Source organism: Pelodiscus sinensis, chromosome 6 (genome assembly GCF_052426305.1).
Source record: "Pelodiscus sinensis isolate ZL-2025 chromosome 6, ASM5242630v1, whole genome shotgun sequence".
NCBI classification, from domain to species: domain Eukaryota; kingdom Metazoa; phylum Chordata; order Testudines; family Trionychidae; genus Pelodiscus; species Pelodiscus sinensis.
In genome coordinates this window covers 73,134,584-73,156,730 of record NC_143057.1, presented here as the reverse complement: position 1 = coordinate 73,156,730, position 22,147 = coordinate 73,134,584, and the positions used below count along the sequence as shown (strand labels likewise).

The 22,147-nt window shown below is 41.9% G+C and overlaps 1 protein-coding gene across 9 annotated transcripts in view; it reads right to left on the bottom strand.

The window, feature by feature from the left end:
• KIAA0825 (KIAA0825 ortholog) overlaps positions 1–22,147 on the bottom strand; it is a 386,099-nt gene that overhangs the window by 159,174 nt on the left and 204,778 nt on the right. For all 9 annotated transcript variants that reach the window (XM_075932132.2, XM_075932137.2, XM_075932129.2 and 6 more), the window contains one exon: positions 14,207–14,301. In XM_075932132.2, the coding sequence (XP_075788247.2) occupies positions 14,207–14,301 (95 nt within the window). The remainder of the gene's footprint in view (positions 1–14,206; positions 14,302–22,147) is intronic.

The following is a 22,147-nucleotide window of genomic DNA, read 5'->3' as shown; positions in this document are numbered from 1 at the left end:
CTTCATTAGTTCCCATAATAGAAGGACTAGAGGACACCAAATGAAATGAATGGGTAGCAGGCTTCAAACTAATATGCGAAAGTTCTTCTTCACAAAGCAAATAGTCAATCTGTGGAACTCCTTGCTGCAGGAGGCTGTGAAGGCTAGAACTAGAACAGAGTTTAAAGAGAAGTTAGATACATTCATGGAGACTGGGTCCATGGAGTGGTATTAGCCAGGGTATAGAAATGGTGTCCCTGGCCTCTGTTTTGGAAGGCTGGAGATGGATGGCACGAGACAAATGGCTTGTTCATTGTCTTCGGTCCATCCCCTCTGGGGTAGCTGGTGTTGGCTGCTGTCGGCAGACAGGCTACTGGGCTAGATGGACCTTTGGTCTGACCCAGTACGGCCGTTCTAAGCTCAGGGCTCAGGGTCGGGGGTCTCACTGGACCACCCTGATTTTCATGCAAACCTGCTCCTGGGTGGCCAGGCTGGCGGCTATCCTGCCTTAGATGGCCGCTTTCCTGTGCCTAGTGGGGAGGTCATGGATGAGGTCCATGATCTCCGCACTAGACCAGGCAGGCGCTCGCCGCTTGCGGACCGGGGAAGGCTCCTGGGAGCTGCTAGCCTGGTCCCGGGAAGAGACGGAGGGCTGGGTGGCAGCAGGTGGCTGGCTCGTGCCGTGCCAGGTGCAGGGTCTGCTGGCTGGGTGCTGGCAGGCTTGCACCTGGCACGGGCACCGTAGCCAGACCGTGCCCCTTTAAGGGCTCCGGGGCCAGGAGGGGTGCAGAAGAGTTTCCCTGGTGGTGCCCAGAGTGGCCACCAGGGAAAGCTGGGGAGGGCTAGCCTCCCACTAGTTCGAATTAAGTGGCTACACACCCCTTAATTCAAACTGCTTAATTCGAACTAGGCGTTAGTCCTCGTAGAATGAGGTTTACCTAGTTCGAATTAAGCGCTCCGCTAGTTCGAATTAAGATCGAACTAGCGGTTTCTATGTGTAGTGCCTATCAAAGTTAATTCGAACTAACATCTGTTAGTTCAAATTAACTTTGTAGTGTAGACATACCCTGAGAGCATTTATACTGCAATGTGACTTTTGACAGAAACAACTCTCAGTTTTGGTGACAAAAAATTTTCAGCTCTGTGGGAGACTTTTGTCTTTTCTCCTCCCTTTTTTGTAAACAAGGAGCCAGTGTGAACTCTGCCATTTGTTTCATCAAGAGACTAGCTTCCACCAGTATCCCACAATGCCTGCCCTGATGGCCGTGTTCAGTGTTTTATGATCTCTACTGCCCTGCGGACATGCACCCCCTCCCCTTTCAAAGCTCTCAGTAGCATCTGACTGCTGTGTGTGCTGCTTCATTTGGGGAACAAAGAAAGAACAAATGCTCCTGTTCTGCTGCAGTGGGGAGGCAGACTACTGCTGCAGTGGGGAGGCATGGAGAGACTGCTGTGCTGCTTTGACATTGTTCGGCATGGAGAGCTCACATAGCTACGAGGGAACCCCAAGGAGTACAGGGATCACCTCTGCCTTTCCACAACACTGCACTTAACTACAGTGCTTTGCTCTACCTATTAACAGGGTGCTAGTAATGTTACCATGAAATGTCAACAATGGAAGGCAGAAAAACTGGCTTGACTGGTTTTCACTGTTGGCGATTTTTGCATGTCAACAGACTTTCGTTGCCAATCTTCCCAGTGTAGACATAGCTTTAGAGAGAGAAGATAATTTTGCCCAAGGGTGGGTTACAAAAGAAAGGAATAAAGTTTTGGCAAAGATGGTCCTAGCATCCCACTTATCCTAGGAGATCAAACCATACTCCCTAGCAGTATGATGTGGAAAAATCTCAAGAGTTTTTGTTCCCTGGGGCTCCAGCTGACAGATTTTAGGAGTGGGTGAACCAGCCACATATTTTGTCAAATAAGTGCTGTAATCTGAGATATGATTCTCACTTTAGATCGGTGTTTCTCAAAGTGGTCTGCGAAACTGCTTTGAGAAACCTGTTAACTGTCTGCTCCGGTTTGTTTGCTTACCAATGCCGTGGCCACAGAGTCTCACAGCTCCCATTGGCTCTCTTTCACCCTTTACAGCCAAGGGGAGCTGTGGGAAGTGGTGTGGGTCTGACTGCCAGTTCCCGCAGCTCCCCTTGGCTGCAAATGGTGAAACAGAGTCAACGGGAGCTGCAAGGCCCCATGGCCACAGCGCCAGTAAGTAAATAAATCAGAGCATCTGGTGAACAGGTTTCTCAAAGTGGTCTTAGATCCTGGTCCTCTCAATCTAATTTTATGGGTCTGTTCACACTACAGCACTGCAACAAACCTGGCAGTCTTCTCTCCAAAGAAATTTAGTACCATCATAAAGACTGATGAAAGAGAAAAGAGGTATATTTCCCTTGCTGTTTACATGCTAGAAAACTCTGTACTTCTGCATTTACTTTAATGAGTATTTTCACTCCCATTTTATGCATACTAAAAATTCTACAACTTAAAAAAATAAGGTTAAAAACTTACACAACTAATTATATAGTTGTCATTGCAATAACTGCTAGGTTTATATATCTCCACATAATTGCTGCTAATTAATTCACATTTGTACACAAAGAGAACAATTTTAAATATTCTTTTGGTTCTTTATAACTGTTATTTTTTAGAGAATGTGAATGCAATATCTGCAAACTCATTATAAATAGCACTACAAGATTGTGTGTTTGAGTTAACACTGAAAGAAAAAGTTTAAGAATGTTTGTAGATGTGTATAATTTGACAGTTTAGTGTGCTGGATGTGACTTTCACAGTCTGTTGGCAGATTGTAGGAAAGCCATCACACCTGTGACTTGGTCGTTGATTAATGAGTCTTTCAACTCATTACTACCATCTGAAGAAAGGCCATGGCCTTTCTAAGCTTCACTGGTTTATTCGTCCTCAACTGCAGTCCTACCAAGGTATCTTCCATAGAGAAAATCACACCTGGTTAAAGCTAATGAAAACCTCAATATGTCATTTTCTAGACAAGTCAAAAAGCATGTAAAACTAGACAAAAGATGTATTCAAGCAACATGAATGCAGTTTTGTCGTAACCTGTCAATCTAGAGACTAACATAAAAGAAGGTTTCCTCAATGACATTTTTCATAGTGACAATTCTGAATTCTCTCTTTACCATACAATATAGGACACACACCAGTTTCATACCTTATGAATAGAACAAGTTTGCTGTTGGAGCCAAAAAGGAATTTGGTCAGGCAAATTGGCCTTTTTGAGAACTTGTCAGTAACAGCGTGGGTTATGCATGGCAAGTTCAAAGGCCATCCAAATGCCAGGAGATCACAGCATCTGTTGACAGATAGCCTACCAACATGGGAATGGAACCCTTCAGTCCCTTAATCTTGCAGCATCTTACCTTCAGGTGAGCTTAATCTTGGTCCCACGTAACCATAGTGTTAAATATCAGAGGGGTGGTGTTAAATGACATCCCTATGTGAAGATGCTAACGTAGTAGGCTTTTTACAGTGACTTGGCTCAATAACAAAGGCGAAGAACTGTCTTTTGGCTAAAGCACTGGTCTGGGATTCAGACTTTCTCTTCAGCTCTGGAAATGGTGCTTCAAGCTCTGTGTCTCATCTCTGTGTATTTAACTGGGATAACAACATTGAATCATATCACTAGTAGCACTTTGCTAACTAAAAGCTAAAGAGTGAGAAGGAAGGAATAGCTTGATGGCAAGCCTAAAGTTTTAGGCTATGTCTACACTGCAGAGTTTTTTCTGCCGTATCCAGGGTATGCGTCTGCTCTTCTGAAATATTTTGGAAGAGCAGATGTGCTTTTTCAGCATCCCTGTAAACCTTGTTTTATGAGGAAGAAGGGATGTTCCGAAAAAGGGGAGGTTCTGACATTTGACCCAGTGTAGACAGGCCAAACATCGGAAAAGCCTCTTCTAAAAAAAGAAGCAGAAAAAGCTACGCAAATTGAGTTTTGCAATTTATGTAGCTTTTTCCAGAAGAACAGTGCAGTGTAGACATAGCCTTAGCTTGCAGCTATGCCTGCTTCTGCCCTTTCTTCTTTCTCTCACAGAGACGGAATCATAAACGAACAGCGCAGGTGAGTGGCTAAGTAGTGATAGTCAGTCCACAAGAAGGATAAACGTGATACTTTTCACTAAAGAAGCAACAATAAGCAACAGGAAGTGGATCAGGCTTGAAAGAAAAGAGGATTAGTGGTAGAGGAAAGACTGCATCTATTAATAAGGAGAGAGGAGTTGAATATAAAACTGAATCTAAGGCAATCCCAATGTGGTTCCAATATGGAAAAAAAACAGGGAATGATAAGGGTAGGTGTGCAAATTTCAAAGGAAATAGATGAGATGTGAAGCTTCATAACAATTAGATAAATACATTTATTATTATTATCTATACTAATAATTCAAATTGACCTAGCATTTTTCATTTAAATATTAAAGTATCCAATTTATAAATGGGAAAAGTGAGGCAGAGTGAGCCAATAATATATATATATATATATATATATATATATATATATATATATATATATATATATATATATATATTCAACTGCTAGTTATATACTTTAGTAACTGCACCAGCACAGCTCCACCTTAATGCCCTTCTCAAAGTAAGGCAGATACAGTCAATACATTGTTTCTTTTGTTTTCCCATGTGCAGGTATTATATTCTGGTACTAGATGCAAATCAGAAAACAAGCTAAGTTCCAGATACTCTCCTGGTTCCTTTGCTAGAAACAGTTAACATAGAACATATCCCAAGAATGAAAAGGCCCCATCATAAAAGACTTTTGACATTCCTCTTTGTAACAGAGTTGGACCAGTACTTGAAGGTTAGACATGTGAAATCACATTAACTATAGCCAATCCGGAACTGACAGTTCCCTCTCTTTCTAATCTTCAGAGGGGGAGATATTGTTTTACACGTAAATTGAAGGTTATGCAGTTCCAGCAATAACTAGAAAAATGCATGAATATTTACACAGAAGTAGGGCAGAGTTATGGGATGAATTGTGCCCTAACTATGGGACTGTTACAGAGCTATAAATGATGTTACTGGTAGGGCACACATTTGAGACTTAATTCAATTTCCAAGTATTCACTGTAACATTCTTAGAAATATGTAGAATTGATGAACTGGTTGGGAATGGGATAAATCTCAACTAAATGAGAGAGTTTTTAAGAAGAGATTCACTTTGTTTGTACTGGGCATCAAACACTACAACACATATATTTATTTAGAACATGGTCAGCCACATCCACAACCATAATGGGCTTTCATATAATGAACATTCACCTAGAGATTACAGATGTTTCATCCCTATGTTATAACCCAGGCCAAGCAACTTTATTACTGACAATTCACTAATGTCATTTAACTATTTAGTTCCACTTGTATTGCTCCATGTAGGAGCTAACTGACAAATATATAAATCTACTGCAGGGCAGACAAGGACGCTTTGCTGCCCACCGCTCGGGTTTATCTCGACAAGGTCCTGTGAGAGGGTGCACCCCGCGCCCCCCCACCCCCAGCCTACCCGATCTATCCATTGGCCCTAAGTCCCGCGTACCTCCCCGACCGCCTCCCCCTCGTCACCCGAGCCGGCTGCACGCGTTGCAGCCGGTCCCCTTCCAAACCGCGCCAAAGAGTCACCTGTACACGCTCGTGCTTCACACTCTCCACTTCCCCACTCTTGTGTTCCACCCAAACACCAAGTGGCGGGACCTCCTACCACCAATAGAGGGTGGGGAGCCCCAGTGGGACAGTCTCTATTCCACCTTAGTTCCATGGCCCACCGGGGACATCAGCTGGATAATCCTGCACGGAGCTGTGAGCACGGGTGTGTATTTGGCGTGGTTCACCCCCATTCCAAACACTTGCCCCTTCTGTGGCGAGAGGGAGAACCTGGCACACATGTACCTCGAGTGCGCCAGGTTACAGCCCCTCTTTCGGCTCCTCCAGAACCTTTTGTTGAGGTTCTGGCTGCACTTCTCCCCTCACCTGTTTATTTACGCACACCCCATCTGAGGCCCCACAAAGTCACGGGACCTCCTGGTTAACCTCCTCCTGGCTATCGCCAAGATGGTAATTTATAAGATCAGGGAGCAGAGGTTGGCTGAGGGAGGGGCCTGCAACTGTGGGGCCTATTTCCGTTCCTGCATCTGCTCACGTATCCAGGCAGAGTTCCAATGGGCAGTATCCGCTGGCACTCTCGAGACCTTCGCAGGGCAGCAGGCGCTGTCCGGGGTTCTCTACTCAGTGTCCCCATCTGGTTCCCTTGTTTTAGCCCTTTGATCCTCACACCCGTCCCTGTTTTCCTTTTATTTGTCCCAAGTAATTACTTGGTTTCCTGGCCTCAATGGACCCTCCCCATAGGCTGGGGGGAGGTCCTTTAGATGTGGATGGGCTAACACCCGCCCACCTCCCGGATTCCAACAGGCAGGGCAGACAAGGTAGAAGAGCTCACAATTTATTTCAATTTGGACACATTGTGATTCATATGGGAAGGGAGCAAGGGATTAAAAGTTTCTGTTGTTCTCAGGGGAAAATATGCACTACAATCTACATTGGTCAGGCAGACTATAGCATAGTGTCATAAATACATGGATATGGACATTTTCAACCTACATTTCCAGTTCTTCTTAACACATTTCCTTTTATACAGGAAGGGTAAAAGAGTGCAATTTAATAGTGACTGCTCCCTATGCCAGGTAGATCTTATTTAGTTAAGGGCATTATATATTGTAAACTGCAAATCTTATATAGTGTTGGAGTCATGAAGATTTGACACAAGCTACTTGATATTAGGGCTTACCCATTCACAGGTGCATGGTGGGATGCCACACACAATCTAATTACTGGGACTTATGGATCCCAGTGATCAAGACAATAGGGATTCAGATAAATACAGGAATTCCATAACTGTTTTGCACATGGATAGTAATATTTAACCTAATTGCATTTTATATCCTCTAATTCTTCCTTGTGATATTCCAGCAACTATAGGAATTTTTTGAGACATATCACATCTTGATATAAACAAAAAAGTGCATTTAGAAGCACAGGTCACCTCGTTGACCCACCTTTCAATTTCTGTACTAAATGAATTTTTCAGCATGTTGCTAAATTGGATTTTAAAATAGCATTTTCTGGATATATAAATGATCAACAGCACAATAAACATTATAAATGTAAACATTTTCATAAATAGTTCTCCATATGTCTACCATTCGCAACAGATGGTATCTGTGTATCCACTAGATATACATGATGCAGTTTTGCCTTCCAATAATTCAAAATTCTAAACTAGAAAAACACCGTACACTAGTTAGAGTGTAAATGGTTAAATATTTCATCAGATCACCAACTCCTGATTGGGAAACAAATACTGCAACTTTACCCAGCATCAGCTAGTACAATCAGACCAGTCATATGTTCAGTCCTTATGAAACCCAACCCAAATGTTTTCCCACTAAGAAACTACTGAGGCCCTGCTGTAGACTCTCAGATGAACATGGTCTTCTTGGTCCCAGCACAGCAGCTCAGTATCTAGCATAGGCTCTAGCTACCTACAGGACAGTGTAACTGTGTGATAAGCCCCTGAGATGGCTTACGGGGTAACAATCAATCTTGACTGGGCTATGGCACATTCTGGTATCCTAACTGAGCTATAGTTTTCACCGGTTTGGCAGCAGATACTAGTGCAACCATAGGCATCAATCTCTAGATTTCCACTCCCACTCTGTCTCTTCCCCCAGGGTGCCTCCCTGTTATGGGGGGATACAATCAAATGGGCAGGTTCTGTCCCTCGCCTCATGTCCAGCCCCACTCTCTTCTCACTCCATGTATAAGTGGGAGGGGGGCAGAGTGGGTAGTGTAGGGGAACCGCTTTGACCTCCTACTGACCAGCCCCTCCCCCCAGCATATTTTCCTACTATCTATGGTGGGCAGGAGCCTCAGGAGTTTAGGAGGGAGCTGCTTTTAATGCCGGCTCTTCCTCCCTGGCAGCAACTACCTGAGATAGTCTGGCCAGGGAGGAGTCTTCCACTCCTTGCCTGTGCTCAAGTGCTGAAGCCCAGCACCAGAGCCAAGGCAGGGAGTGAAAGTCACCTCCCCAGCCTGCCTCTCTCAGGCAACTGTCATGCAGGACTGCAAGGCAGCATCTCAGCAGCTGGTCTGATCTGGAATACAGCTGATCCCGCCCCTTCTACTCATGACATCTAGGCCATATGATGTCCAGCCCTGCCCCTGCCCTGCCTCTTCCTTCCACCTGCTCTTCCCTCCCCAAGCCTCCAGCATTCCACCAAACAGCTGGTAGCAGCAGGCAGGAGACTGGGCAGATGCAGACGAGCTGACTGACAGGGTCCACTGCTGGTAGAAGGCACTGGGCAGTGAAGGAGAGACCTGCCAATGGATGCTCGGCATTCACTTTTTTTTATTCTGGGGCAACCACAGAGCTGGCATCCATGTGTACAACCACATTAAACTATTTGCCACACTAAATTATTTGCCACACTAAATTATATGGTAAAATGAGCTCCCTTGATATACTATATAAACAGCCACATGTACCACAAGCCCACCAACCAGCTGAAGATATCCAGGTAGACATGACATCTGAACTCACATCTGAGAAGTGACCCTGAGGAAGGTGAAACATCCAATGTCCTCCTGTAACAGCTACTCGCTGTTATGTATCTTGTGTATCATGTTGGTTTATTAAGCATGATCAGGTTGTTGACTCCTCTTCAAATTTTTCTGGATAGCAAGCTAGATCACACTTACACTAGATCCTCCGTGGTTGCTGTCCACTGGCCAGCTACTAGCCAAGCAAACTTTATTATGAACAAAGAATTTGGCAAGTCAACCACCAGCTGAATATGCTGTACCTAACATCAAATCAAGGTTTGGGCCAACTTTGTCTAATAAAAATGATATTGTTTGTATATTCTTCTACTCTCATTTATTTTTTCCTCCGTACTGCTACTCTTTTTGACCTTAGTGATTTGGGGTGAAAATTCCCTTTGCCCATACAGATTCTCACTCATGTGTAGCTTGTTTATGAAGCAATGGCTCACATTGTTTTACTGGTCTTTCTCAAAAACAGCTTGTTTATTTATGTTTATCCTGAATGAAGGGCAGCTATTATGACCACCAACTTAAACAAGGCTTCACCCAACCATGAGGAGAACAGTCGATTATATCACAAATATGAAAACAATACAACTGTTCACATTTACAGTAGCATGCAAATTAGCAGTTTTATTTTCTAAAATAAATACTAAAGAAACCTAAAAGTATTTCTTTTAATTTGTGTGTGTGCGTGAGCAAGCATATGCTAACATCTGAATGGAGATTACTTTTTAAGAGTGCTTTAAAAAAGCATATCCTTTCAACAGGGCCATATTTTCAAGTGTATAAAAGGTTGTTACAAGGAAGAGGGAGAAAAATTGTTCTCTTTAATCTCTGAGGATAGAACAAGAATCAATGGGTTTAAATTTCAGCAACGGCACCTTAGGTTTGACATTAGGAAAAACTTTATAACTGTCAGAATGGTTAAACACTGGAATAAATTGCCCAAGGAAGTTGTGGAATCTCCATCACTGGAGATTTTAAAGAGCGGGTTAGACAAGCATCTGTCAGGGATGGTCTAGATAATACTTAGTCCTACAATGACTGCAAGGGACTGGACTAAATGAACTCTCAAAGTCCCTTCTAGAGTTTAGGAGTATATAATTCTGTATCACAAAGAGTGCAAATGTATAGAATATACAGACAAATGTTCAAAAAGACAATGGAGTAACATATTTGCCAGGGTAAACAACTGAAATCAACTAATCATTTAGCAAACTGCAGCAGATACTTTTGCTATTGAAATTTGCAAATAGTTCAAAGCTGAGAAATGTATCAATTAAATAGATTGTTAAATTATTATTAGAGGCTGCAGTTCTAGTTTGACTATCTTGTGTATTAAAGCTAGGACATTCACTTTTGCAAAGTAAAGCTCTAAAACAGTTGTTCTCAAACTTTTTGGCTCAGGGCCCACCCTTGACAACACCAGCCTTTTCACAGTCCACCAGCTAACCACCCACGATGACAAAATGAGTGCCGGCGACAGTGGGGTCTGGGATCTGGCTGGGAGGTAGGGTGCAGGAGAGGGCTGGGGCTGGGGGAGGGTCTGAGTGAGAGAGAGAGAGGGTGCAGGAGCAGGGTGAAGGTGCGGGAATCTGGGACAGAATGAAAGAAGGAGGGAGAGAAAGACAGTGTAGGAACGAGGTGGGGAGGAGGAGGAATGAAAGGGATGGATGGTGCGAGAGCAGACAGAGTGGGATGTCTGACAGAGAGGAAAGGAGGGTGCAGGAGTGTGGTGGGGCAGGGGAGGTCTGGGTGGGAGGTTGGGTGCAGTAATAGGTTAGGGATGGTGGTTTGGCCAGAAGATTAGATTCAGGAGAGTGTTGTGTGTGAGGCAGTCTAATCGGGAAGGAGGGTGCAGGAGCGGGGTAGGAGTGTGGGGTCTGGGAGAAAGATAGAGTGCAGGGGTGGTGTGAAGGGGTCTGGCTGGGAGGTAAGGTGCAGAAGCAGGTTGTGGGTAGGGGGGTCTGAGTGGGAAGGTGGGCGCAGGAGTGGGCTGGGGGTGGGGATCTGGCCAGGAACTTGGGTGAAGAAGTAGGTTGGGGGGGCTTTGTGGGAGGGAGGGTGCAGGGTCTTGGGATTAGGGGAGTTCGTGTGGGAGTGGAGGTGTTGGGTCTGGGCATGGGGGGGGGAGGGATTGCCCATGATTTTGGCTAATGGGAGCAGTGGAAAAAGCCTCCAGATGAGTGTTTTCCTGAGCTGCCATTCCTCCCAGCTGAGGGGAAGGAGAGTGGCAGCTCACAGAGCCACTTCCCCCTCCTGCAAGCCAGATTCAGTGGGGGGGAGCACATGGAGTTGGGGGAGCACCACCGCAAGCTTCCTGCTGGGCTCAACTCCCTGCTGCAAGTTGAGCCCAAAGCCCATGGCCACCCTCCTATTGTTAAGAAAACTAGGTCAAAGTTTTTATGAAGGCTTGATCTGTTAATACAGTAAACAGGGTTATCCCCTAACAGCCAATTAATTAATCTGGCCACTACTTGCAGGTTCAGCGACAAAACTTGTCCCTATCTCAGTTAGTCAGTAACTAGGTTGGGGAGATGTTTCCCTGGTAAATGAATCCCAAAAGTATTTTTTGCTCACTTTTTCCTACTGGAGGAGCATCAGCAAAGCATACTTAGTTAACATAGTGTCAGACAGATGGAATTTAAGCTTAAAAAGGGAAACAGAACTGTCCTCACCGTGGACAGCTTGATGAAAACATGTATCCTCATTGTATAGCAGCAGCTGATAAAGGAATTAAAATGTTACAATTTGTTAAAGAACATGATAGACTATAATACTGAAAATAGTATAGTGGTCTCATTTTAAATAATGTGTTCAGTTTTGTTCCTGTCATCTCAATAAAGACACAGCAAAAACTGGAAGAATCCAGAGAAGGTCAATGAATGGAAAGACTTCCAAAATAGGAGCAATGATAAAGATTCTAACAATTCAGTTTAAAAAGGAGACAAAGAATCGATGACATGGGAGAGGTATATACAGTAATGGGTAGTGTAGAGATGGTAAATCAGGTGTTCCCATTTATACCCATCATGCAAGGACACGAGGATAACTAATTAAATTAGAAGTCAAGGGGAAGTTGGAATGACTTTACAGACCAAGTTCCACCTGTAAATCACACAAACCCACCTGTAAATCACACAAATCACACTGCCTTTGGCTCATAATGATGAAATCAGCAACCAGGACAGAATAAGAGCCAGTCTCAGCTGCTTCATTTTAACTGAGGGCAGTTGTAAGCAGTAGTAGAGATTCTGATATTAAAAAAAAAAGATAAATATTTCATACCTAAAAAGGGCAGAATTAAGGATGAAATATGAGAGTAGTCTCCATTCTTAGTCGATCTCTTAGCCAGTGAAATAAGCAGATTGCTTAAAATAATGGTATTTCTCTGAAATGGGGACATAATATAAGCTTCACATAGTCTGATGCATAAATAGAGAAACAGGTAAATGTAAAGATTAGAGCTAGAACAGTGCCAGATATTTCCAGTTGAGTTCAACATCATAGGGCAAATATAGCTCCCTAGTTTATGCAAACAGTAAATTAGGAAATTGTACTTACAGGTTCAAGAGAACATAAGATGTAAAATATTTTAGGAAACCATAATCTTTGAGATATCTGCCTAAAAGCATGGAGTGCACCTGAGTCTCTTACTATAAAAAATGTGGATATTATTCATGCTCTGACTTTGAATGTGTATATATATATATATATGGAAAAAGCAGCTGAATTCCACTGAAACCATGCCTTCTCAACAGATCTGCCTCTAGAGAAGTAGTACTGGAGTCTGAGAAGAGAGATTCAAATAATAGCAGTATGGTTTCAATTTTTTGTTACAGTTTCATATAGATTCTTAGATCAAAATGGGGGGAGGGGGAATTCTCTTAATCAGTTCAGCTTCTCCTTTATAATAAAATCCTACTATTTGTCTGCTGAGCACCTTGAATCCAGGCTGAACCAATATACAAGTTTCTGCCCAATGGGTGGCATTTCTCTGGAGTTGTTTATGTGCTCCAGATTTTCCCATTTATTTTAGTTCTTGGGGAAAGCTCTACCCAATGGAGTAAGCATACTATCCTTAGCTCACAAATATACACATAACATTTACAGATATACAAGATTATGAATAGTCCCTTTGCCCTTAGCATCTGGCACATCTCAATAAAACAATCTTTTCAGTTTTCAGAGCTTTCGCATCTGTCATACAACCAACATATAACAAATCAATATATTGAAAATAACAATTAGGCTACGTCTAACACTGCAACGCTATTTTGGGATACCGGAGTATCCTGAAATAGCTATGCCACATCTTAACAGCAAGCCCGTTATTTTGGGCTCACTATTCCAACATCCCTGTAAACCTCATTCCACGAGGAGTAAGGGATGTTTCAGAATAGCATTTTATTTTGAAATTTGGCATTGTGTAGACAGTGCCAAATTACAAAATAAGCTATTTCAAAATAAGATTGAAATAAGAGACACAATTGGTGTACCCTAAATTGTGTATCTTATTTCAAGCTGCAGTGCAGTATAGACACACTGTTGCTGAACAAGTCACGGTTTCTGCACAGCCTGGTCTAGAACTCTGATCTATCACTTCGAAAAGTCACAGATCACCATCATGTCAGCTACAGAATATCTAACTAGATGTTATTAGCAGCAGGTACCTTTAACCTGTTCATAGACTAGCAAATAAAGGGTAACTCTACACATATAAAATGAGGATATACATATTAGAAAGGAGCATCCATTTCTCCAAAAGATATCTTACTTTAATACAATTAGAGCTCAGAAGCACCTTAGAAATACCTTAAATATATGAGAGAAGATTTACCATGCATACTTAAATTGTCCTGAACCAAGGACAAAATTACTATTTTTGTTGTATCTGATAGGATAAGACATAAATGCTGCACACAAATCCTACCTGAAAAGGATTTACAGTATTTTACTGTAAATGCACACCTCTCAACAATTGATGTATTTTAAGAATACATTGCTTTTGCACTAAATATCCTTCCCTTTCATTAAACACTGAGGTTTTTAAAAGGCAAAAATATCATTTTAAAGAGGAACTGTTAGGACTCAAGTAACATTTGTGTTGAATTATTTTAAAATTGTTTAAATAATGTTTTTGTGCTATCACTCACATTTGCTATGACATCACTGAATGTAGACCTTCATCTATTATTTTAACAAGCATTCCCCGGAGTTCTGTACTACACAGCTGAAATTTATGAGTATTATACATGTGAAAAAGCAAAGTATTGTTCTTATTACTGTGTAAAGTACTGCTTATGGACAATGGCAAACAAATTCTGGTATCTTAAACAACCCATGGGCTTTTATCATTTGACTTTATAAAAATTATAAACTGTAAATTACACATTTATCACCACAAACCCAATCCAGAAAAAAATCTTTTAGACAGTTGCGAGACTAAAATTCTGTAGTTTAAAATTATATTTCCCAATTATTTTACAAATCATGTCAAAATTAACTTTGTATGATCCATTTTAAAATAAAAATGATAACTGGACTCTTTAGTCAACCTATACAAGAATCTTATTACCTGTGTGCCAGCAGTGCCCTGAAGGTCATTTGATTCAATCCCAGATAACTTGGCAGCAAGCTTGACCAATCCCAGTTCCACTCAGTAATGGCTGACTGTTGAGGTATGGGAAGAAGCTATTGTTAGTTATTAATCAGAGTTAATATGATCAGTAAATTAAAGCTCCAGCTGTGATAGACTAACTAAGAAGGAATGGGGGTCTAGAACAAGGACTTAGACAGATGATATCAATCATGTACACAGAAGAAGGTTTTATTTCCAATAAGACAGCAATTAATTTATAAATTCATTTGGGGATGTGGCCATTATTTATAAAAAGATAAATCAATTTTTTAGTCGTTATTCTTCCAACTGTTAATGGCATTTTGCCCAGACACTTTTTCTGAGAGCTTGACTCTATTTGAAAAGCAAAATAATTGGCAACTTTTTATGTATTGAAGCAATTTACATTTTCTACTGTCAGCAAAAAGTTTATCAAGAGAAAGAACTTGATGTAGCTGGAATTCATGCTGTATCTTAATTAGTGTGAGATATTTTACTTGACTATTGTTATATAAGGTATTGCAGTCACCATATGTTTATTATAAATACTGTAAAATACAGACAATGTGAACTCAGGTAAATGCCCTGTTGCTTATTTAATTAATAAAATCTATCCTACAATAACTGTATGGAGACAAATGACTATGTACAACAATATCATGCTTACAAAGCTGTACTTTGCTGCAGTATAACATTAACATTTTTAATAATAGTTCAGCCAAACAGGAGAAGTGACCGTAATACTATTAAGTTCAATATACTTGGGAGAGGGATCATTCTAAAAATTAGTATGGTGAAACTAAATTTGTCTAAGAATTTAAAAAAATGAGGAAGCTAGTCAAAATTGGGGAAATAAAAATCCTTGTGATTCTGAATGGAGGCTACTTTTCCATACCATAATAAATAGTAATAGGAGTTATGTAAAACCCTAAACAAAAGAGGGAAGGCAAATACTCATATATATTTATATCATATATATATAAGGCTAAAAGACAAGGTTCAAGAGCTTATTTAAGCTATGCAAGTATCCTTCAACAGAGGGGCAGGGAGGACAACAAGCTTGCCAGGCCCCTGGGCAAGTTGAGGTGGGGGACTCTCCCAGAAAGGGTGGGGTCTTGGGCAGAAGGAGCAGGGCTGGGGGCAGCTAGCCTTCAGAGCTGCCCAGAGTGAGCCACCCTGGGTACCTCCTCCCCAGTGCAGCCACCACTACTCCTGTGACAGTGGCGGCCAGGACCCCCAGGCCCTTTTGAATTGCCCAGCTTAGGGCCAACTACTCCCTTCTGTCCACCCCTACCCATCAGCAGGCCTGTCCAAAAGAAAACGGAAATTCAGCCAGTGAAGCCAGTAAGAAGTAGTGTAACAAACTGTAGCAGTCAGAGATTACACAGGGACTGAACAAAGACATTAACTGAATGGGCCATTATATACAACACCCAAATGACATCATGACTATTGGACACTTACAGCCCTCTCTACCAGCCTCATTTAGCATGGACACCATAACTGACAGAGGTTTTTTTCCTCTTCTCCCACTTTGCTCTTTTTCTGCTTTAAATTTTTGAGGTTTCCGTGCCCCTCTGTGCCTCTTGCTCCACTCATCTGTAGAAATGGGTTGTGCCCATGAAAGCTCATGATACTATCTATGGGTATGTCTACACTACCCCCCTAGTTCGAACTAGGGGGGTCATGTATGCATACCGAACTTGCTAATGAAGCCCGGGATTTGAATTTCCTGGGCTTCATTAGCATAAAGCCGGCTCCGCCATTTTTAAAAGCCGGCTTGTTCGAACCCCGTGCCGTGCGGCTACACGCGGCACGGGCTAGATAGTTCGAACTATGTAGTTATTCCGAACTATCTGTACGCCTCGTGGAATGAGGTGTACAGATAGATCGGAATGGCTACATAGTTCGAACTATCTAGCCCATGCCGCGTGTAGCCGCGCGGCACGGGGTTCGAACAAGCCGGCTTTTAAAAATGGCGGAGCCGGCTTTATGCTAATGAAGCCCGGGAAATTCAAATCCCGGGCTTCATTAGCAAGTTCGGTATGCATACATTACCCCCCTAGTTCGAACTAGGGGGGTAGTGTAGACATACCCCCTATTCTTTTGTTAGTCTCTAAGGTGCTAAAGGACCATTCGTTTTTTAGTTTTTAATGCAGCTACCCCTCTGAGACTTCGTAGCAGTCAGAATTTCCCATACGATTTACAGGGTGCTGCATGCCCAAAAAACCTCTGGTCCTACTGGAAACTGGCCTCCCCACCTTTCTTTTACACCCTCCTTCCTTCTTTCCATTCACACACAATGAAAGTCAGGGAGAGGGAAGGATAGAGAAAAGGATAGAGGGGCAGGGAAGGTGAAAGGGAATAAATGAATAAATGGGGAAGAAGGTGAATGGAGGAAGTGAATGTCTGATTAAGAATAAATTAGGAGGAAAAGACTATCAGGAGTGAGATGAGAGACAGAATGAGTTAATGCAGAGGAAGGAAAGAGATCGAAAGAGGGAGGCATAGAAGCAGGAAAGACAGTGCTATGTTCTAACTGTAAACTCAAGGGCTGCATCTAGACTGGCAATTTTTTTCTGCAAAAGTGTCTGCTTTTGCTGAAAAACTTGCCAGCTGCCTATACTGGCCGCCTTGAATTTGGACAAGAAACACTGATGATCTACTGTACGATTGTCAGATTTCTTCCGCAAATACAATGACTCTCCCGTTCAGGAAAAAGCCCTCTTGATGCTTTTGTGCAAGAGGCCCAGTAGATGGCTAGGAACCATTTTGTGCAAAAAAAGCTCCGATGGCGAAAATGGTGATCGGGGCTTTCTTGCGCAAAACCGCGTCTAGATTGGCATGGACGCTTTTCCACAAAAAGTGCTTTTGCGCAAAAGCATCTGTGCCAATCTAGACACACTTTTCCACAAATGCTTTTAACGGAAAAACTTTTCCGTTAAAAGCATTTGTGGAAAATAATGCCAGTCTAGACGTAGCCAAGTAGTCATTCATAAACACCAAATAAAAAAAGAGAGGGAATATTGAAGATGAATGAAATTAGAAGGGCTAAAAAGAGAGGATTTGAAGAATGAACAGAAAAAAAGATGCAAAAAGCAAGAAGAAATTTTGGAAATGGAAGAAGGAAGCCTGAGAGAGAATTTGTCAGTCTGTTGGACCTAAAATAAAGTAAAGTAACAGAGCAGGAATAAGCTCAACTGAGATAAGCCAAAAGCTTTCTTTGAAGCAGGTTTCACCACAGATCTGCAGAGGAACTGAATGGTCTGAGCCTTACTCTTATAAGGGAGTAAAGAAGAGACACTGTTAGGCTACCTGTACATTGCACATAAATAGCTTATTTCAAAATAACACATCTACACTACATGGAAGCTATTTTGGAATAGGCATTATTCTTTGTAGAATGAGGTTTACAGATTTCAGAATAAGCCACCCGTTATTTTGAAATCATTTCAAAACAATGGAATGGCTGTATAGATGCTCGCATAGTTATTTTGGAATAACGGCCATTATTCCAAAATAATTTTGTTGTGTAGATATACCCTTAGGGCACGTCTACACTGCACCTGTAGGTCAAAATAAGATATGCAATTTGAGCTATGCAAATTGCGTATCTTATTTTGATCTAATTTTGAAATAATTTGTTGACAAATTTCTAAATAAACCACTATTCTGAAATGTCCCTTAACCCTATTGAAATGAGGGTTACAATGATATCAGAATAGCAATCCCGTTATTTAGAAATCTATTTCTAAATAATGAGTTGTTCAAAAGACGTGGAATAGTGTTCAGTCTAGACGTATCCTTAGAGATTGACCTTTCGGGACGTGTCATAAAATTCAGTGTAACAAGTTGCTGCGAGTAGATGGTAAACATGAGGAGTTTTGAAGCAATGTAAAAATAAAGTGGTTGAATTATAAACAGTGACTATGCATTTTCTCTCAAATTAGCTATGACTGGATGATAACAAATGAGCATAATCTTTAATTAAAATGCTAGGGTTGATCCTGGGGTTTATAGAGCAGCAAACATAATTTCAGGATCCAGTAAATTTGTGAAATTATTATTAAAAATAATTATTAAACCTCTCGATGAAAATGATATGATGAGGACAAACTAGCATGACTTCAGAAAAGGAAAATTATGCCTTCTAACCCAGTGTTTCTGAAAGTGTTTCAGCGGTACACTTTCAGACACACTGTTCTAACTTAATTCTTTGCATAGGTCAACAAAATAGTAAATAAGAGTAAATCCATTAATATAGTAAACTATTTCTTGTTAAGGACTTTCCATAACAAGAACTTACATTAAGGATATGTAATCATGGGGTGAGAGAAAATTGTCTTGGATTAAAAAGTAGCTATAATACAATGAACAAGGAGTGAAAACAAATGTCAAGTTTTATAATGCCTAAAAGATAAGAGTGTGGCCCCAAAATCTGTCCTAAACCCATTGTTGTTCAATGATGTGGTAAGCTATGTGACTAGAGAATGAGGCAGCAAAGCTTACAAATGAGTCAAAATCAATTGCGTTACTCAAGACTACAGAATCTGGGAGAAAAAACACAAGGAGGCTGATGAAATTCAGTGTGGACAAATGTAAGGTAATGCACATTGTAAGGAATAATTTGAACTATTCATACATATTTTTGTGTTCTATATTAACTGTAGTCCCTGACGAAAAAGACCTGGCAGTCACGGCAGAGAGCTCAATATAATCCCCTATTCAATGTAGAAACAGAAGGGGTCCAGAAATAAATGATGAAAATGTTAATAGTTAAAAAAACCCAAAAAACCTACAACAAGAGTTGTATATGAAAGGAGACTGAAAAGTTTGGAGCTGCTTTGTTTAGAGGAAACAAACAAGGGAGTACAGGATGGCGTATATATAATAATTAATGGAAAAAATAGAGCCTCTAAGTGTTATGAGATTGCAAGTCACACATCTTGTTGCAAAACCTATTCTTTTTGAAGATTCTGCAGAATTCAGCATTTTTTCATTTTTCCATTTTGCTGCATGCAGGTACCAGACACTTTGTTTTCTGTCCCCTTGCTTTATCAGTAATACCCTTCAGCTGCCACTTTCTTACTTGCTTTTCCTTTTTAATTGGGGACCAGAAGCCTAAAAAGCTGGAGTGTGGAGTTTGTTCACCTGAAGAACATAGTGAAAATATTAGTTGAGCATTTTTTCATTTATATTTATTTTTTAATATGGGCCCCTAGTCAAGAACACTTGTAGAAAGCAAATATGTCAATACATATTTTGTAAAGGATTATTTTCTATAAATTTTCCCCATTATAATCTTTAGGTAGTTAAGGAGACTACTCTTCAAAACTTTCTCATCTGATGAATGCCAGGAACTGGGAGCTTATAAGCCACTGAAGTGGATTGTCCCTGGCTTCACTCTCCAGGCAGGCCAGCATATCCTTCTGGGTTACCTGCTCCCTGGCTAATTTAGGATTGATCACGAGTCTGTGCACAGGGATGAAATTGTAAATGAAGAGGATTTTACGGGCACAGAGTAGAATCATAGAATCATAGAGCTGGAAGGGACCTCAGGAGGTCATCATGTCCAGCCCCCTGCCCAAGGTAGGACCAATCCCAACTAAATCAACCCAACCGGGGCTTTGTCAAGCTGAGACTTAAACACCTTTAGGGATGGTGATTCCACCACCTCCCTAGGTAACCCATACCAGTGCTTCACCACCCTCCTACTGAATAGCAATTGCAGGAGGAGTAACGGTAGTTCGAATTAAGAGAGTGTTAATTCGAACTACCTAGCCCATGCCGCGTGTAGCCGCGGGCAGGTAGTTCGAGCTACCGGGCATTTAAAAATGGCGGTGCCCGGGAACATCCAAATGAAGCCCGGGATATTTAAATCCCGGGCTTCATTTGCAAGTTCGAATGACTACATTAGCCACCCTAGTTCAAACTAGGGTGGCTAGTGTAGCCATACCCTCAGATATTGAGGTCCTTACATGGTTTAAAGATCCCAAGATGCAGAGAATTCTCCAGCTGTGATCCGTGCCCCATGCTACAGAGGAAGGCAAAAAACCTCCAGTGCCTCTACCAATCTACGCTGGAGGAAAATTCCTTTCTGACCCCAAAAATGGCGATCAGCTGAACCCTGAGCATGTGGGCAAGACTCACCAGCCAGACACACAGGAAGAAAGTTCTCTATAGTAACTCCTATCATCCCTCCATTGGCCTATTTACTCCTGATAGGGAAAAGTCAATTAGTTACCAAGATCATGTTATCTCATCAAACCATCCCCTTCATAAACCCATCTAGCTTAATCTTGAAGCCAGATAGGTCTTTTGCCCCCACTACTTCCCTTGGAAGGCTGTTCCAGAACTTCACTCCTCTAATGGTTAAAAACCTTTGTCTAATTTCAACTCTAAACTTCCTAATAGCCAGCTTATATTCATTTGTTCTTGTGTCCACACTGGTATTGAGCTTAAATAATTTCTCTCCCTCCTTGGTATTTGTCCCTCTAATATATTAAAAGAGAGCAATCATGTCCCCCCTCAGCCTTCTTTTGGTTAAGGTAAACAAGCTAAGCTCCTTGAGTCTCATTTCACAAGACAGGTTTTCCATTCCTCGGATCATCCTAGTGGCCCTTCTTTGTACCTGTTCCAGTTTGAATTCATCCTTCTTAAACACGGGAGACCAGAACTGCACACAGTATTCCAAATGAGGTCTCATCAATGCCTTGTATAATGGCACTAACCTCCTTATCCCTCCTGAAATACGTCCCCTATTGCATCTCAAGACCGTATTAGCCAGTTCTCTGAGGGAGTCAAAGTCTGCTTTTCTGAAGTCCAGAGTGTGTATTTTGCTATTCTCCTTTCTTCCTTTGGTCAGGATCCTGAAATCTACCATCTCATGATCACTGCTTCCCAGGTTGTCACCCACCTCTACTTCCCCTACTAGTTCCTCCCTGTTTGTGAGCAGCAGGTCAAGCTGCACATGGCCCCTGAGCGGTTCCTTCAGCACTTGTACCAAGAAGTTATCCCTAACATTCTCCAAAAACTTCCTGGATTGTCAGTGTATTGCTGTATTGATCTTCCAACAGATGTCAGGGTGATTAAAGTCCCCCATGAGAACCAGGGCCTGTGATCTGGAAGCTTTTCTCAGTTGTCCGAAAAAAGCCTCGTCTACCTCATCCTCCTGATCCGGCAGTCTATAGCAGACACCAGCCACATCACTCCTGTTGCTTCCACCTATAAATTTAAGCCATAGACTCTCAACAGTATTTTCTACCTCTAAGTACTGGAGCTCTGATCAATCATACTGCTCTGTCACATACAATGCAACCCCTCCTCCTTTTCTCCCCCGCCTGTTCTTTCTGAACAGTTTATACCTTCCATGACAGTGCTCCAGTCATTTGAGTCATCCCACCAAGTCTGCGTTATTCCAATGAAATCATAGTTCTTTGACTGGGCCAGGGCTTCTAATTCTTCCTGTTTGTTTCCCAGGCTTCTTGCATTTGTGTACAAACATCTTAGATAGCCAGCTGATTGCCGTACCTTCTCCATTCAAGTCAGGGGTCCTCCTTTGTTGCTCGTGCCTCCTTGTGTTTCTTCCCCATATCCGACTTCCTCACTTATCTCAGGGCTTTGGACACCATCCCCCAATGAACCTAGTTTAAAGCCCTCCTCACTAGGTTTGCAAGCCCACCCGTGAAGATGCTCTCTCCTCTCTCGGTTAGGTGGATCCCATCTCTTCCTAACAATCCTTGTGCCTGGAACAGAGTCCCATGATCGAAGAAACCAAAGCCCTCTCTCCGACACCACCTGCGCAACCATGCATTTACTTCCTCAATTTGACGATCTTTACCTGGACCTTTTCCTTCAACCAGAAGGATGGAAGAGAACACCACTTGTGCTTCAAATTCC